General features: G+C 43.1%; 1 protein-coding gene across 1 annotated transcript in view; it reads left to right on the plus strand.

The window, feature by feature from the left end:
• The window catches only part of VPS16 (VPS16 core subunit of CORVET and HOPS complexes), an 879,114-nt gene that overhangs the window by 539,875 nt on the left and 320,662 nt on the right, over window positions 1-18,577 (plus strand). The window contains exon 17 of the mRNA XM_075319712.1: window positions 5,929-6,037. Coding sequence (XP_075175827.1) covers window positions 5,929-6,037 — 109 coding nt within the window. The remainder of the gene's footprint in view (window positions 1-5,928; window positions 6,038-18,577) is intronic.

Raw genomic sequence — 18,577 nt, forward strand, 5'->3', positions numbered from 1 at the left:
ACTATCCCGCTGCGCCACATGGATCCTTGTATTTGACACTGTAGCAACGACGATCGCGACGACGCTGAAGGCAGTGACATCGGCCTGAAGGCAGTGACATGGGTGTGTTTTTGCGGTGTATTTTACAACGCCCCCTCGACTCCGATTAGTGGTCAGAACAGCGTTCCGATTGGGTAACTTGCCGAAGACGTTACAGTGATTTCATTCTTTGTTCCATTCTTTGTTCCACGCGGTTTGCCGTAGAGTCTCTGTCTGTGTAGCTAGTGCGTCGTTCTTTTTGGATCTTTCAACACCTTGTGATTAAAAAGGTAGGTATGCTTTGGGTTCTCAAATTGTTGTATATAGGGGTTATATATAGATTACCAATCGCAACAGAGGGGCGTGAAAAAGGCAACGAAAAGACATGTCTAAGGGGTAAACGCCACGGCTGTGAGTCGTCTCACAGCGACACATGTGACACGTCCCAACGACCGTCGAGGTCGTTATGATCGTTGCTCCGTCGTTGCTTAAAACTACATGTTTCACAGCTCACTAGCGATCATGTAACGACTTAGCAACGATCCTGATAAGGTCAGATCGTTGTCGTGATCGTTGGAGCGTCGCTACGTGTGACGGGACCTTAATTGAGAGAAACATTGTTTCTCAATATAATATCGATCTAGAAAATAAAAAATATGGGTGAACCACCCTTTTAATACCAGCTTTGTATTCTCAGCTGGTACTAAGCCCAACATTCATGGTGTCACGCCAAATTAGACCTGGCCACCATGAATTTCTAGTAAACAGGAAAAAAAACACAAAAAAAACAAACACAATTTTTTTTTATTAGAAATAAAACATTTAGAGACTCCATCTTTATTATAAAAAAAAAATCCTTAGTCCGACGTAGTCCACAGGGAAAGCAATGTCAGCTCTGCTTCATCGCTCTGCACAGACAAGCTTCTCTACAGAGTGAGAAGCAGGCTGACACTGAGGGTATGATTCCACTTGCAAATGACTCGTTTGAGTCTCGCATTACATCACCCGGCATGGCCGTAGACTCTACTTACAGGAGTGCTTCAGCTGCATGGAAATACATGCAGCCGATCCGCTTCTGTCAGGAGATTGTGCTAATGTTCTGGACTGTGTGCACGAACACTATGTGTTCGGTACGGACCCTGAACTTTACAGTTCGGGTTCGCCCATCAATACTTGGGAGTGATGTTATTCAGTCAGTAGTAGTTGGATCTTTGCTGCTAGCATCATTTTTCCAATGATTTTTCATGAATTTTGCTGCTTGATCCGGGTGCTGTAAGGCTGTGTGCGCACGTGTGCGTTTTTCATGCCTTTACGCTGCGTATTGCACATGCGTCCTGCGTTCCTAGCACAATCCATGAAGATTGTGCATAAGCCATCCGCATGTTGAGTGTTAGAACACAGCGATTTGCATGCTGACATTTTTTGCCAAATTGCTGCGTTCTAAGAAGCAACATGTCACTTCTTTTGTGCGTTTTGGAAACTTTTCCCACTTTGTTTATGGCAGAGCAAGCATCCAGAACGCTTGAATTCTTTATTAATTCTGCATTCAGAATGCATCCAAAACGCTGCTTTTCGGCTGCGTTTTGAAACACACATGTAGTGGCAAAATGCTGCAGAATTTTGTCTCAACAGAACACAGACGTGCACACATACCCTAAAGTATTCTGTCCCTCCTGGAAAAAAATTCCTGAGAACAGCAGGGATTTCAAGAATAAATTGGATCTTTTTACTCAAGCTTCTAGCCTATTTCGCATAAGGCTCTTCTTTTTTTGTAACTTCCACACAATTGTCGCAGGAAATTAGATCTATTGGTATACCTTATTGAATCTTCATCTATTTCTCAGATTTTTTTTGCACTTTAAATGTTATGTAATATGTTGTATTTTCTATGCTAGGGGGTTTACCTGACTATTTGAGATGAGACACTGGTAGGCTGTGGACCAACACTGCATTTCTGCTGCCTTTTTTTCATGCACTTTTTTTTCTTGCAGATTTTAATCAATACTGCAAGGAAAAATGCATCCCAGCAAAGTCTGAGAATCCTGAACTGCTTGTGCACATGCTGCAGGTTTTTTCCTTGCAAATTTTGGTACAGAAAAAACTGCAGATTTTCAATTATTTCTGTTTTTTTCCTCTGTGATCTAATCCACTGCTGTGCTTGTGCTTCATCACTGACACTTCACCTAACACACCATGCATCCAGCATAGTCTGTGAGGTGATTCGTAGCTCAGTAACCCAGGGTCGTCATGGTGATGACCCAGAGTTGCCATGGCAGCGATCAGATCCCTTTGATCACATTACAGGGACCTGATTGCCTGAATGCTGCAATCACAATTGATCGCAGTATTTAGGGGGTTAAACTGTTGAGAGCATCACTCCCGGCAGTGTGTCGGGTCTCAGTTGTAACATCAGCCAGAGACCCGGCAGTGGCCGTGGGAGTACAGCACATGAATCCCAGCGATTGCCATGACGTAAAAACTCACGGGAAAAAAACGCATTAAAAATGCGAGAACGCAATAAGAAAGTGCTTTTTTTTCTGCTGTTTTTCCTGCTAAAATATGCAGTTTTGTGTGCAGAAAATCTGCACACATCTGCTACATGGGCACATACCCTTATGGTGTTTTGGTGGATCTTATATTTAGCATAGTGCTTTTTCTGCAACATATTTGTATTGATTCATGTAATAAGCTGTATTATTATTCAGTGTGCATGACCCATTCTAAATCGCTTTCAACCACATATGAGGCATTAAATGCAATTAGAAGAAAATGTGTAACAAATTGTAGGGTCAATTTTCACTTAACTGTTGGGAAAATAAAAATAATTGCGACTAAAACAACATTTTAGTAGAAAATTTTGTTTTTTCATGTGTTAGCTAACAATTTTAATATTTTTTTATGTAGTTTATCCAATAGTGGATTAACAACAAAGTTCCTGAATTAAGTTTTGAATTCTTCAAGGGGTACATTTTAAAATGGGGCCTTTTTTGGGAAATTACTAACATATAGAATACTCAGTCAGTTTGAATGTCAAGAATGTCACTTTTTTTTCCAACAAAATCCTTCTGAATTTTTAGTCCATTTATATTTTAGTTTGTGAGATCGGATTAACAAATCACTCCCATCAAAGTTTTTATCCTCTTAAGATATTGCAGTCACCATATGATATAGCACTGTGTACTTGCAATGTTCATTTTGCCTTTCTACCCTGTTAATTCTTTTCTTTTCTCTGCTATATGTAGAATAAAGAAGTCACTTTTCCTTGCATGCATCATCCCCTTCTCCAGCTTGTAACTATGCTGGTCTGCTCCTCCACCCTGCCATTGACTTTTGCAGTGATGGCTCATGCTTTGAAGAAAGTTACTGTTTCTACGTAGAACTAAGAAGATTCATCTAGTCAGTTTGTAACCCCTTTTAGACCTTTGACGTAGGTTTACATCATGGTCGGGAAGGGGTTCACGACCTATGATGTAACTTTTCATCATAGGAACCTCTGGTCACCGTGTCTTCAGACAACGGGACAAGGTGTCTGCTTTTTCTGACAGCAGAACACCTTTGCTCATTGCCAGTTTTTTTTTCTACTGCATATATTTATGGTTAGCATAACTTCATTGCGGACACTCAGTAATTTTTTTTACTTAGTAAGTTGTTTTTTTTTTACCAAATTTGTATATGCATGTTTTATGTTTAGCTTTTTTTCCCCTAGATTTTCTTCTATACTTTTTTGTCTTTCTTATATTACAAATTTAATATGCTAATAAAGCAAAGTTTACACCAAACGCACACCTAAAGGAAAACTGGTTATCCAACACACAAACAAGTGAAAAACACAACAGACACACAAAACACCTGCTCTTCCTAAAGACTGTGTTCATCCAAGGAGGCATACGAATTTCTTGCTTCCTACACTGATATTGAGGGAGAGCATGCCTCCTCTTCTTCCTCGAGTAATAATGAACCCATATGCAGACGCCTCAAAATTGCAAATCAGCCAGCACTCGCTGTTAGTGACCCCTTACTGACTTCACCCCTCAAACATTGAGTCTCATATTCTTGATTGTGGCACAATCAGGAATACAATGTTACACTGATGGCCTCATAGAAGTCTACTTTTTCAAAGTCTTTTTCACTGGGAACTTTATAAACTCATGGTGGACAATGCAGATTTATGCACCCAACAATTTTTATCACATTACCACACTTTATCATTTGCTAACTGGACTCCCATAATAGACTAGTAGAAATAACTTTAGTTCAGCAATATTCGCAGTGTTGATGTTTTATAGAACTTTCCATTTCTCCCTATGGCTGTGACCAAGAACCACTTTAAAGCCATTCGCAAATTTTTGCATTTCAACAATAATATCAACCCCAAGATGACTCCAACTTTGACCAATTTGTGTAAAGTCAGTTGGTCATGAGGGGCTCAGTAAATACAACATTACATTCGCTATCTATTCCAGCCTTTTTTGCGTTCCAAAAATCAAATAGTGCTCCTTCCCTTCCAAGCCCTGCCATGTGCCCAAACATTAATTCTCTGCCAGATATGGAGAACGAGTATACTCAGGAGAAATTGCACAACATATTTTACTTTCCATTTTCCCCTGTTACTCTTGTAAAAATAATGGGGTAATGCAAAATTTGTTTGGGGAAAAACATGATTGCCGTGTGCCCAAACTTTGTTTTTCACTATATATCAGTGTACTCAGGGGAAATTGCCCAACAAATGGTGCAGTCCACTTTCTCCTGTTACCCTTGTGAAAATGCCAAATTTGGTGCTTAAGCAACATTTTTGTGAGAACAAGTAAAATGTTCATTGTTTCCTTCCACATTACTTACATTTCTGTGAAGCACACAAAGGGTTAATTAACTTATTGAATGTGGTCTTGAGCACATTGAGGGGTGCAGTTTTTAAAATGATCACTTTGGGTATTTTCTGTCTTATAGGCCCCTCAAAGTTACTTGAATTGTGATGTGGTCCCTAAAAAAAATGTTTTGTGGAAAAAATGAGAAATTGCTGATTAACGTTTAATCGTTATAACATTTTAACAAAAATAAATTGTTTCCAAAATGATGTTGATGGAAAGTAGACATATGGTAAATGTTATTAATTATTTTATGTGACATAACTGTCTAGGGCATAAGGGCAGAAAATATAAAAGTTTGAAGGTTTGTGAAATTTTGAAGGTTTTCACCAGATTTTTCGATAATTGCATATTTGAATTAAAAAATATCGTTCTAAAATTATCACTAACATAAAGTACTATGTGTCATGATAAAAACATTCTCAGAATCACTGGGATCCATTGAAGCATTAGAGTTGTTACCTCTTAAATTGACACCGACTAGAAATGTAACGTTTTAGCTAGTCAGGAAGGTGAAAACAGGCTAGGTGGTTGATTACGTGAGTTCATAGACCTAACAGAAAAGAAAATAATTAACTGCATAGGATGACCAATTGTAAGAACACAGTGCTATATAATTTGATGATTGCAATATATTAAGAAGATAAAAATTTTGATGGGAATGCTTCTTTAAGAGCATAAAGGTTGAAAGTTTCTAAATAGCTAATTTATTATAACTTTTCTTTGTAAATTTAAAATATTTTCAGAAATAACCACAAGTCATTTAGACCTAATTGTATAATTAACATAACAAAAAGTGTCTCAGAACCTTAGTATTGTAAGAAGCGTTAATATTAATAAGCGCTGTATAAAGTTATATGTTTGATTTGAAAAGTCTCTACTGATGAGGACCACCAAAACTGCCCATAGCAGTAATAGTAATGTAATAACTGACCACATGAAAAAAATAGTTTAAAACAACATTTAAAATAGTGTGTGAGAAGTCAGCCTTTGGGGGCAAAAAGAACATGAAAGATTGTTTTTTGTTTTGTTTCCTTTATTTTAGCTCTTAGAATATGAGCCTAAGTCTGAGGATCAAGTTCCTTTGCTCTTGAAGATGAAGAGGAGTAATCTTGCTCTTGGCAAAGCTATTGAAAGTGGAGACACTGACCTTGGTGAGTTATTTTGTAACAGTGTAGGCAAAAAAAACAAGCAATCCTTCCCACGCCGTCTCCTGAAATTGACAATTTCTAGTTTTGTTATTCATTTTATAACAAATAGCGTAGGATTTTGTTAATGGGGCTTATATAAACTCTGGTCTTTAGTAAATAGTCATATTTTGACTCTAAAGTGCTGTTTTATTTTCAAAATTTGTTTTAATTAGAACTTATCATTAGTCTGTGGCTGCTTATTTTATGGCAAGCTAAAGGGCCCAACAAAATAGCAATAGTCGAGTCCAAATATCTGAGATGCAAGATCACTGCATACAGAAGGGAATCACAAAATCCGCTATGCCCCATTTTGTGAAAGCAGAGATAAGGTAGGGTATTATGACATCTCAAGCTTTGAGCTAGGCCACTACTTCCACATCCTTTTTTGTAAGCTTGGGAGAAGGTCCCTTTCTCCTCTTTGTTTGTGTTGAATTGTGTTGTTCTGTAATATCTTATATTGTCTTTACATGCCCCCTTTGAATTGTAATGTACTGCAGAATATGTTGGCACTATATATATAACAATTAGTATTATCCTTTTTATTTAAGAAAATAAGCAACCACATGCTGATGATTTTAAAGGTCATTTTATACATGCTGCCCAGATTTCAGAGGTAAGACGTTGAAGGAAGGATCCGGCACAAAAAAACTCCTTATAGTAAAAACATCGTAGCCTTTATTTTAAACGTTAAAAACCAACATGTAGTGGAGACCCAAGATTGTATCTATAACGGGGAAGCTCCCCCGTTATAGATACAATCTTGGGTCTCCACTACATGTTGGTTTTTAATGTTTAAAATAAAGGCTACGATATTTTTACTATAAGGAGTTTTTTTGTGCCGGATCCTTCCTTCAACTTCTTACCTCTGCATTACCGGCTGGGACCTGCCGGTGGATACCGTGCACTTGCTGGATTCCACAGCCCAGGCTACAGGTGAGCTGAAAATTTCTTTTTTTCTCTGCCCAGATTTCAGAGCCTGACTGCATCATTGTAGCCAGGTCTTTTTTTTATCTGAAATGTTCAGGTGATTCAGAGGATGTTTTATTAGAAGATCCAGAAACCTAACTACCTGCTGACTCTCCGGCCAGATCTTCTCCGTGCTGCTATAGGAGATTTTGAAGTCTCTCTGATAGTAAGAGACCTGTAAACCACTTGCATCAGCACTGCGAAGAGCTGGCTGGAAGTGTTAATGGACTAGTCTCATCTCTGGCTATGGTTCTTGGCTGAATCTTCTTACTAGAGATGACTAAATTTGAGGTTCAGTATTCATACCAAACACAGACTTTACAAAAAAAAGTTCAGGTTGAGAGTTTGGATGCTTTACGTATGCAAACCACCCGCACGAGCTTAGCTGTGCTCAGGTGCACTCGGTGCTTAGCCCAGTGTGAGCCGCTTCCAGTGTTTGAGGTTTGAATAGCTTGCGCTGGGATAACAGCATGCTCAGATGTAGTGTTCACCAAACAAACAAAAAAAATAAGAAAATGGAAAAACAAGGCCCACCTATCCCCCGGAAATTATCTGTTCATGGCCAGCTGCAATTGGGAGGAGACCCAAACTGCCTAATTAGTGACTTCCATTGGGGTTCAGGACAAGTCCGGGTCCCAAGCCAAAGTTTAACTAAGTCTGACTGAACCCGCCAAACAAAACCTTCGCTCCTCTCTACCTCTAACTAAATAAATGATCAGAGGGATTTATTACAGCAGATTGACCCTTCATGCAGGTTCTGGTTGTGCTGTCAGTATGAGGTCATCGGCTCTCGATCTGTATGAAGGTTCAAACTGCTGTCATAAATCACATCGTGCCCCAGATATAGCTGCTGCAGAACTATCGTAGCTAACCTATGTATTTCCAGATATTATTATGTGCTGTCCTATAGGTGGTACAAGATCAGTCCAATGCGTATACCATCTAATTTCAGTACACATAGTATAGCGGATACGATGCTGCTCAGTGACATAGAAAAGTTTATCAATTACCATTTTGTATTGGACTATTAGTATTTCTCTGTGCTTCGTTGATCCTACCTCAGCAGCCTAGCAACAATGCAATAGCAAAACATAAAAAGGAAGATTGGGTATCCACTTTATAAAATCCAAAATAGTCTTTATTGGAAATCCATTTAAAACATGCTTACTGCATAAATGTGTTCCCCTCCTCATACACATTTCCGGCGTTTTCATATTGCCCTTGTTCATAGAAAATAACAGGTGTAACCACATAGTTTAAAAATCTAAGTAGACTAATAGGACATTTCTGCTTAAAATACCTCAGGTGTGCACATACATTAATTGGCTAATACATACCGTATTTTCCGAATTATAAGACATACTTTTTTTTTTCCGAAAACTGGGGATAAAATACAATCCTTACAATTTGGATGTCACTTACCTGGGCGGCGGTGATGGAGCAGGGTCACAGGAGGCAGGGTCGGCGATACTTAGGGCTTGGAGGAGCAGTGGATTGGCTCAAGAGCATCACAGGATGGGATATCTTGGCGGCAGGTGCATTGATCTCACTGCAGGTTCCATTGAATCGCCCACAATTGACGCAATGGACTTCGAGAAAATGTCGTGAAGGCAGCACGAGTGCAGATTGACATGATAGACTTAAAAAAAATGGCGACCAAGTCCTATCTGCGCATGCTCCACCTCCGAGGCCATTTTCTTAGTCTATCTCGTCAACCGCGGGAGATTCAACGGATCCTACAGTCAGATAAATGGCACCTGCTGCCGAGACACCCCCAAGCCTGCAGTATCTCTGACCCTCCTGAGCCACAACACACCCTCCTCTGAGCCTGCAGCATCACTGACCCTGCCTCCTGTGACCTTCCTGAGCTGCTCCACCACTGCCACTCCCCGCTGGTAAGCATTAGGATTAAGACACACTAGGATTATAAGGTGGACCCTCATTTTAACATTAAAATTTTTTTTTCCTATTTTCCTCCTCTAAATTTGGAGTGTGTCATATAATCCGGTGCGTCTTATAAAACAAAAAATACAGTATATAGTAAATAAACACAATAAATTCAACATACGCATTTAATATAATAACATTGTATTATTGCAAAAATCCCTGCCATTTGGCTGCTTGGTGTTGAGTCATAATATCCAATATCTACGCTGTTGGTGGTGTGGCAGGTGTCTAGAATGCTCGCTGTGGTTGCTGTGAGGCAGGAGCATCCAGAAACTGTTGGTGGTAGAAGCTTTAAAGAAGTAGTGCCCAGAGTCTGCGCATGCACAAATTGAGCTGTCTGTTCAATTACGAGCCAAGATCTCATCTGCGCGTGCACCACATCCGGGCGCCATTTTCCTTATGTCTGCTGCTGGGAGATTAATGAACCGGAGGTGGCATGTGCACAGATGAGATCTTGAGCTGAGAGCTCAATCTGTGTACGCGCTGACTCCGAGTGCCATAATTGGAAGCTCGCACCACCGACTGTTTCAGGATTGTCCCTGCCTCAGCTGCCGCAGCAAGCACAGCCCAACATCAGCATCAACACCAGCACCGCCCACAGCATCGCCCACAGAACAGCGCTTAGCCCACATCTTTACCCCTGCCTCATGTGACACCCCTCCACCATTCCCCGGTGAGCTACATTCGGCTTATAAGATGCACCCCCCCATTTTCCTCCCAAATTTTTGGGAGGAAAACTGTCTTCCAATCTTAAAAATATAGTAAACGAGCAGTATCACAATTTATAAATGATTTTCCAACAAATTTAAAACCATCAGGGAATAAAATAAATTTTCTTTTTTTCACCAAACCGACAAATGCCGCATGACGTTCCGCACAAATGAAAACCCTTTATGACAACCATGTTTGATTTTTATCTGAGCTTTCTTGAAACATATTTCTTAATGAATTGCCTTTATCGGGTGACAATCCTGTATCCTTTATCCAGAACACTACTCAATTCTTGATCCTGAAACAAAATAGGTATACATTTATTAATGTTTTTTTTTTATCTGTTTGTTTATATTATTAATAGTGATGAGCGAGTACTAAAAAGCTTGGGTGCTCGAGGCTCGGGCCGAGCATCCCAAGATACTTGTGTACTCGGCCCGAGCACCGAGCCCAATGTTATCCTATGGGAGACCCGAGTATTTTTATGAAATGACCCCCGGCAGCATGTAGAAACCCTAAAAATGTCACAAAAGTCTCAGAAGAATGCTCAAATGACATGGCAACAGCATGGGGAAGACCCCTTGAAGCATTTATCACTCAAAAGTCACAGCTGTGAACAATTTTGTCCGCGTTTTACGCCATTTTTACGGACTCACCAGAAAACCTTCAAAAATGACACCAAAATGAATTTTCATGGCGGAAATGTTAAGGGCACATACCCAATAGTGAGATAGAGCTGGTGTATGTTACTTTTGGAGATTACATGAAAGATTTTACGTGAAAACATTGTGTGGCACTCCGATGTCCCTGATTAGAGACGTACATGAAGGCCTCTTGAGTCTAATGTGCCCATTTTGAGGAAGTGAGTCTTTGTAGTATTTTCCTTTGTCAGGGAAGTCCAAAATTGTGAGGTTCACCAATGCCCATGCATACAGACGTGCATGATGGCCTGTAAACCTGAAGTGCCCATTGTAAGGAAGTGGGTCTATTGTAGTATAGCCCTTTGCCAGGGCAGCCAAAAATTGGGAGGCTCCACGTTGTCCCTGGATGGAGACGTGCATGATGGCCTGTAAACCTGAAGTGCCCATTGTAAGGAAGTGGGTCTATTGTAGTATAGCCCTTTGGCAGGGCAGCCAAAAATTGGGAGGCTCCACGTTGTCCCTGGATAGAGATGTGCATGATGGCCTGTAAACCTGAAGTGCCCATTGTAAGGAAGTGGGTCTGTTGTAGTATAGCCCTTTGGCAGGGCAGCCAAAAATTGGGAGGCTCCACGTTGTCCCTGGATAGAGACGTGCATGAGGGCCTGTAAACCTGAAGTGCCCCATTGTAAGGAAGTGGGTCTATTGTAGTATAGCCCTTTGGCAGGGCAGCCAAAAATTGGGAGGCTCCACGTCGTCCCTGGATAGAGACGTGCATGAGAGCCTGTAAACCTGAAGTGCCCATTGTAAGGAAGTGGGTCTATTGTAGTATAGCCCTTTGGCAGGGCTGCCAAAAATTGGGAGGCTCCACGTTGTGCCTGGATAGAGATGTGCATGAGGGCCTCAAAACATTGTTCCCATTGCAAAGGAGCGGGTCTCCTGTCGTTGTAATGTCCATTCTGAAAGAATGGTCGAAAAAATTTACCACTGGGGGTATACCTGAAACAACGGCCTAACTATTGTAACAGTCATCATGGTGGCGCATGAGGAGAAGGAGGAGCAGTCCAGCGATTATCCAAAGTCCAGAAGTGTGTACCCATGGGTGAGTGGAGGTACATGGCAAATTCCCGTTACAAACTTTAAATTCCGCTCTCATTTGCTGGTGGTGTGGTGAAGTGTGGCCCAATCCAACCCTTGTTCATCTTGATCAGAGTCAGCCTGTCAGCATTTTCAGTTGACAGGCGGGTGCGTTTATCTGTAATGATTCCACCTGCGGCACTAAAAACACGCTCTGACAAAACACTAGCGGCAGGGCAGGCCAGGACTCCAAGGCGTAGAGAGCCAATTCATGCCACGTGTCCAGCTTGGATACCCAATAATTGTAAGGCACAGAGGAATGTCGGAGTACAGTTGTTCGATCTGCAAGGTACTCCTTGAGCATCTGGGCAAACTTAGGATTTCATGTGGCACTACCCCGCACCTCAGGGGCTGTGGTACGTGAGGGGCTGAGAAAACTGTCCCACATCTTAAAGACTGTTCCCCTACCTCTGGCGGATTGGACTTGTGCCCCTCTCGGCTGTACGCCTTGGTTGTCCACTGATTCCTGACCTATGCCGCTAGCGTTTTGTGATGGGAATGCTTTGCCTACTTCCGTGACTATGGCCTTCCGGAACTGCTGCATTTTGGCTGACCTCTCCGCCTCGGGAATAAGAGACATAAAGTTCTCCTTGTAGCGTGGGTTTAACAGTGTTACCAACCAGTAATGATTGTCGGCCAAGATGTTCTTAACGCGAGGGTCACGAGACAGGTAGCTTACCATAAAGTCAGCCATGTGCGCTAGACTCTTAACAGCCAGTACTTCAGTATCCTGACCAACACGATGACTGAACATGCTGTCCTCCTCCTCCTCCTCCTCATCGACCTTGTCCTCTGGCTAGCCACGCTGATCCGAGGATATGACTGGTGTGCATGTCATATCCTCAATTTGGCCGGAGAGTTGCTCCATGTCTTCATCCTCCTCCTCGTCATAGTCCTCCACTGCACGTTGTGATGAGACGATGCTGGGCTGTGTGTTATCACCCACACCCACTACTGTTTCTTGCTCCAACTCATCGCGCTCCGCCTGCAATGCATCATGTTTGTTTTTGAGCAGAGACCGTTTTAGAAGGAAGAGAAGCGGTATGGTGACGCTAATAATGGCGTCATCACCACTCACCATCTTGGTGGAGTCCTCAAAGTTTTGGAGGATGGTACATAGGTCGGACATCCATCTCCACTCCTCAGGTGTTGTGTGGAGTTTGACTCATTTCCCTATGGCTTAGGTGATGCAGGTACTCAACAACTGCCCTCTTCTGCTCACATAACCTGACCAACATGTGCAGAGTTGAATTCCAACGCGTGGGGACATCACACACCAGTCTGTGAGCCGGAAGATGCAAACGGAGCTGAAAGCCGGCAAGGCCGGCTGAAGCAGTAGGTGACTTTCGAAAATGTGCAGACAGGCGGCGAACTTTTACCAGCAGATCAGACAGCTCTGGGTATGACTTTAGAAACCGCTGAACCACGAGGTTGAGCACATGGGCCACGCATGGAACATGTGTCAGCTGGCCTCGCCTCAAAGCCGCCACCAGGTTCCGGCCATTGTCACACACGACCTTTCCTGGCTTTAGGTTCAGAGGTGTGAGCCAGTGATCTGCCTGCTGTTTCAGAGCTGTCCACACCTCTTCTGCATTGTGGGGTTTTTCACCTATGCAGATTAGCTTCAGCACAGCCTGTTGACGCTTCGCCGAGGCAGTGCTGCAGTGCTTCCAGCTTGGGAGTGGTGTGGAGGGTAAAGTTGATGAGGATGCGCAGGAGGAGGAGGAGGCTGAAGAGCATGACATTCCGGAGCTGTAGAGTGTGGGTGAAACCCTGACTGAGGTAGGGCCTGCAAACCTTGGTGTGGGAAGGACGTGTTCCGTCCCTCGCTCAGACTGGGTCCCAGCTTCCACAATATTAACCCAGTGTGCCGTCAACGAGATGTAGCGGCCTTGCCCACAAGCACTTGTCCACGTGTCTGTGGTTAGGTGGACTTTGGCTGAAACAGCGTTGTTCAGGGCACGTGTGATGTTTTGTGACACGTGGTTATGCAATGCGGGGACGGCACACCGGGAGAAATAGTGGCGGCTGGGGACCGAGTAACGTGGGACAGCTGCCGCCATCAGGTCGCGGAATGCTTCTGTCTCCACCAGCCTAAAAGGCAACATTTCCAGCGCAAGCAGTCGCAAAATGTTAGCATTTAGAACTGTGGCATGTGGGGCGTTGGCAGTGTATTTGCGCCTGCGTTCAAAGGTTTGCTGAATGGATAACTGAACGCTGCACTGGGACAAGGACGTGCTTGATGATGGTGTTATTTCTGCGTAGGCAACTGCAGGTGCAGGGCCGGAGGAGGCTTGTTCGCAGGCAGCATGGACAGGGGATTGGCTCGCATGCACAACAAGCGAAGACGTAGCAGTGACATCAGCAAGCACTGCTCCTCGACTCTGTTGTACATCCCACAAAGTCGGGTGCTTGGCTGACATGTGCCTGATCATGCTGGTGGTGGTCAGGCTGCTAGTTTTGGTACCCCTGCTGTTGCTGGCATGGCAGGTGTTGCAAATGGCCTTTTTAGAATCATCTGGAGCCAACTTAAAAAACTGCCAGACTCGGGAAGACCTAACATTTGTACAGGCACCTTGTGTCGTGTTGTTGTTCCGGGGAACGGTTGCCTGACTTCTGCCTGGGGCCACCACCCTGCTTCTTACTGCCTGTTGGGAAGCTACGCCTCCCTCCCCCTGTGCACTGCTGTCCTCGCTCTGCATATCCTCCTGCCAGGTTGGGTCAGTTACTGGATCATCCACCACGTCGTCTTCCTTTTCCGCACCCTGCTCCTCCTTCTGACTTCCTGACAATTGTGTCTCATCATCGTCCACCCCTTGTTGAGACACGTTGCCAACTTCGTGAGAACGTGGCTGCTCAAATATTTGGGCATCTGTACATACGATCGCCTCATGACCCACTTCAACAGGAGCTGGCGAGAGGCCAGAATGTGCGAATGGAAACGTGAACAGCTCTTCCGAGTGTCCAAGTGTGGGATCAGTAATGTCCGTGGACGTGTACTCAGCCTGGTGGTAGGAAGGAGGATCAGGTTCTGAAATGTGCGGTGCAGTATCACGGCTACTGACACTTGACCGTGTGGAAGACAGAGTGTTTGTGGTGGTGCCAATCTGACTGGAAGCATTATCCGCTATCCAACTAACAACCTGTTGACACTGGTCTTGGGTCAAGAGCGGTGTACTGCTGTGGTCCCCAAGAATTTGGGACAGGACGTGCGAGCGAGTAGATGTGGCCCTTTGTTGTGGCGAAATTAGAGCTTGCTCACGACCTCGGCCTCTGCCTGCACCACCATCACGTCCACTTCCTTGTTCGTTGCCAACGCCCTTGCGCATTTTGCAATGCTGTGCTGACGTGTATTCACTAGACTTGTGCGTTATATCCAAGTTTGTGCAAAACGCACACAAGTGCACCTGTACGCTGCCACCGACAGGCACACACGTGCGTTTTTTAAATGCAAGCACGGACGCACTAAGAACCTAACAGGTTTTTAGGAGCGACAATTACTGAGAAGTCTGACACTATCAGGACTGTTTTAGACTGTGTACACCAGCCCCAGATATGATGAAGGCTGGTATACGGTCACCACTAGGAATGGCTATGTACCCTGCCTGCCTGCCTGTATACAGCTACCACTAGGAATGGCTATGTACCCTGCCTGCCTGCCTGTATACAGCTACAATAGTCCTGAGAAGGACTCTTCTGGTCACTAGCCTGTATTCCGACCTGGCTATACCCTGCATGCCCTGCCTGTATACAGCAACAATAGTCCTGAGAAAGACTCTGCTCCTGTACTCCGACTTGGCTATACCCTGCCTGTCTGTATACAACTACAATAGTCCTGAGAAGGACTTCTGGTCACACTGTTTGCAGCCCTGCTACGGAAATAACTATAAAGGGCCACAAACCTTTCCCTGAAGCAGCAACACTCTCCCTGCACTGACTGTCTGGATGGCTGTGTGCAGAGCACAGCGCGCCCGCCGGTATAAAGGCTCGGTCACACTGTGCAGGCCGGCCAATCACTGCAATTCCACAACTAACAGGGCTGTTGCATTGCAGTGGTCTGCCAGCCAATCCCTGCATGAGGGCTGGCTCTCAAAAGAGCGCCAACATGCAGGGATGAAGACCATGAGTACAGCACGAGTATTGCGAGATTACTCGGTCCCCGCCGAGTAGCCCGAGTACAGTGATACTCGTGCGAGTACCGAGTAGTGACAAGCATACTCGCTCAACACTAATTATTAACTGTTATGCTGAAGGGAGAAGGAAAAGGATTAGCCCATGTTGTTGTGTGGAATGTGAGGAAGATGATCAATTGAAGATATAATTGATTTATTGTTAAACGCATTTCAGAGTATTGAAACTCCTTCCTCAGGAATCAAAATCACTGATGCACATCAATACTCTGAAATGCATTGAACAATAAATCATAATTTTAATTCTTCAAGTGATCATCATCTTATTCCACATGCCAGCATGGGTTAACCTTTTTCCTTCTCCCTTCCATACAACTGATTCATCTTCAGGGTCTGCAGCAGCCATTGTGCTCTTCTTTTTTGCTCTTACAGTAGTTGTGACTTACAAAACTACCCCAGGTGAGTGATTCTTTGTAATCTTTTATTCTGGTACCACCGGGATAAAACCCTATTTGTGCCTTTTTTCTCTTCCATCAATTTTATTTATTTTGGGGACTGTACGGAATATAAAAAGTAGTTGTGTGTTCAATTTTTATTTTTTTTCCAAAATTAACTTCCTGTCTTGATTATCTACCTTTCTAAATGCTTTCTTGAGATATACAGTGGTGTTCATAAGTCCTGCATAGGCATAAAGAAAACTATATATTTCATACTTCTGCATCTCTACAGTGAAACTGGTGGAACATATACAGTTAGGTCCAGAAATATTTGGACAGTGACACAAGTTTTGTTATTTTAGCTGTTTACAAAAACATGTTCAGAAATACAATTATATATATAATATGAGCTGAAAGTGCACACTCCCAGCTGCAATATGAGAGTTTTCACATCCAAATCGGAGAAAGGGTTTAGGAATCATAGCTCTGTAATGCATAGCCTCCTCTTTTTAAAGGGACCAAAAGTAATTGGACAAGGGACTCTAAGGGCTGCAATTAACTCTGAAGGTGTCTCCCTCGTTAACCTGTAATCAATGAAGTAGTTAAAAGGTCTGGGGTTGATTACAGGTGTGTGGTTTTGCATTTGGAAGCTGTTGCTGTGACCAGACAACATGCGGTCTAAGGAACTCTCAATTGAGGTGAAGCAGAACATCCTGAGGCTGAAAAAAAAGAAAAAATCCATCAGAGAGATAGCAGACATGCTTGGAGTAGCAAAATCAACAGTCGGGTGCATTCTGAGAAAAAAGGAATTGACTGGTGAGCTTGGGAACTCAAAAAGGCATGGGCGTCCACGGATGACAACAGTGGTGGATGATCGCCGCATACTTTCTTTGGTGAAGAAGAACCCGTTCACAACATCAACTGAAGTCCAGAACACTCTCAGTGAAGTAGGTGTATCTGTCTCTAAGTCAACAGTAAAGAGAAGACTCCATGAAAGTAAATACAAAGGGTTCACATCTAGATGCAAACTATTCATCAATTCCAAAAATAGACAGGCCAGAGTTAAATTTGCTGAAAAACACCTCATGAAGCCAGCTCAGTTCTGGAAAAGTATTCTATGGACAGATGAGACAAAGATCAACCTGTACCAGAATGATGGGAAGAAAAAAGTTTGGAGAAGAAAGGGAACGGCACATGATCCAAGGCACACCACATCCTCTGTAAAACATGGTGGAGGCAACGTGATGGCATGGGCATGCATGGCTTTCAATGGCACTGGGTCACTTGTGTTTATTGATAACATAACAGCAGACAAGAGTAGCCGGATGAATTCTGAAGTGTACCGGGATATACTTTCAGCCCAGATTCAGCCAAATGCCGCAAAGTTGATCGGACGGCGCTTCATAGTACAGATGGACAATGACCCCAAGCATACAGCCAAAGCTACCCAGGAGTTCATGAGTGCAAAAAAAAGGAACATTCTGCAATGGCCAAGTCAATCACCAGATCTTAACCAATTGAGCATGCATTTCACTTGCTCAAATCCAGACTTAAGACGGAAAGACCCACAAACAAGCAAGACCTGAAGGCTGCGGCTGTAAAGGCCTGGCAAAGCATTAAGAAGGAGGAAACCCAGCGTTTGGTGATGTCCATGGGTTCCAGACTTAAGGCAGTGATTGCCTCCAAAGGATTCGCAACAAAATATTGAAAATACAAATATTTTGTTTGGGTTTGGTTTATTTGTCCAATTACTTTTGACCTCCTAAAATGTGGAGTGTTTGTAAAGAAATGTGTACAATTCCTACAATTTCTATCAGATATTTTTGTTCAAACCTTCAAATTAAACGTTACAATCTGCACTTGAATTCTGTTGTAGAGGTTTCATTTCAAATCCAATGTGGTGGCATGCAGAGCCCAACTCGCGAAAATTGTGTCACTGTCCAAATATTTCTGGACCTAACTGTAATGTTTTTGTAATCCCTCATTGTATGCCATACTCATTTTTGAATGTCCCAAGTGTATAAATTGTTATTGTATGTGCATTTTTGATATTTTTTTACAGCATACCCATACCTACACCAGTACAGTGTGTAGAATGGTAAACAGGTTTCTAAGTTCATTACCTTCCAATGCAAGTTCACACAGACTTAAATTTTACTTTTTAAGATGTATTATTTTTTATGTAATTCAGAGTCCTGATTCGGGCCTTGTGAGTGCATCTTTAGCGTCTAATACTTTATTGGCGGCCTTTGCATCTCTGTGGCATTGAGTGCACAAGCTTCTGCAGATGTTCACGAGTGATGATGAGGTTCCAGGCCTGTATCGGAGCCTCAATCAACTCTCTCTTGGTCCTTGGCTGTTTTTTAGATATCTCTATTGATACCTTGTGCCACACATTTTCCATTGGATTGAGGTCCGGGGACTGGGCTGGCCGGTTAGTAGTAGCCACCTTGTTCTTTATTTTCCATTCCATTACTGTCTTAGCTCTGTGACAAGGAGCATTATCATCCTGGAAGATATAATCCCCTGAAAACAGGT

The sequence above is a fragment of the Anomaloglossus baeobatrachus genome, chromosome 7, assembly GCF_048569485.1.
Source record: "Anomaloglossus baeobatrachus isolate aAnoBae1 chromosome 7, aAnoBae1.hap1, whole genome shotgun sequence".
Lineage (NCBI taxonomy): Eukaryota > Metazoa > Chordata > Amphibia > Anura > Aromobatidae > Anomaloglossus > Anomaloglossus baeobatrachus.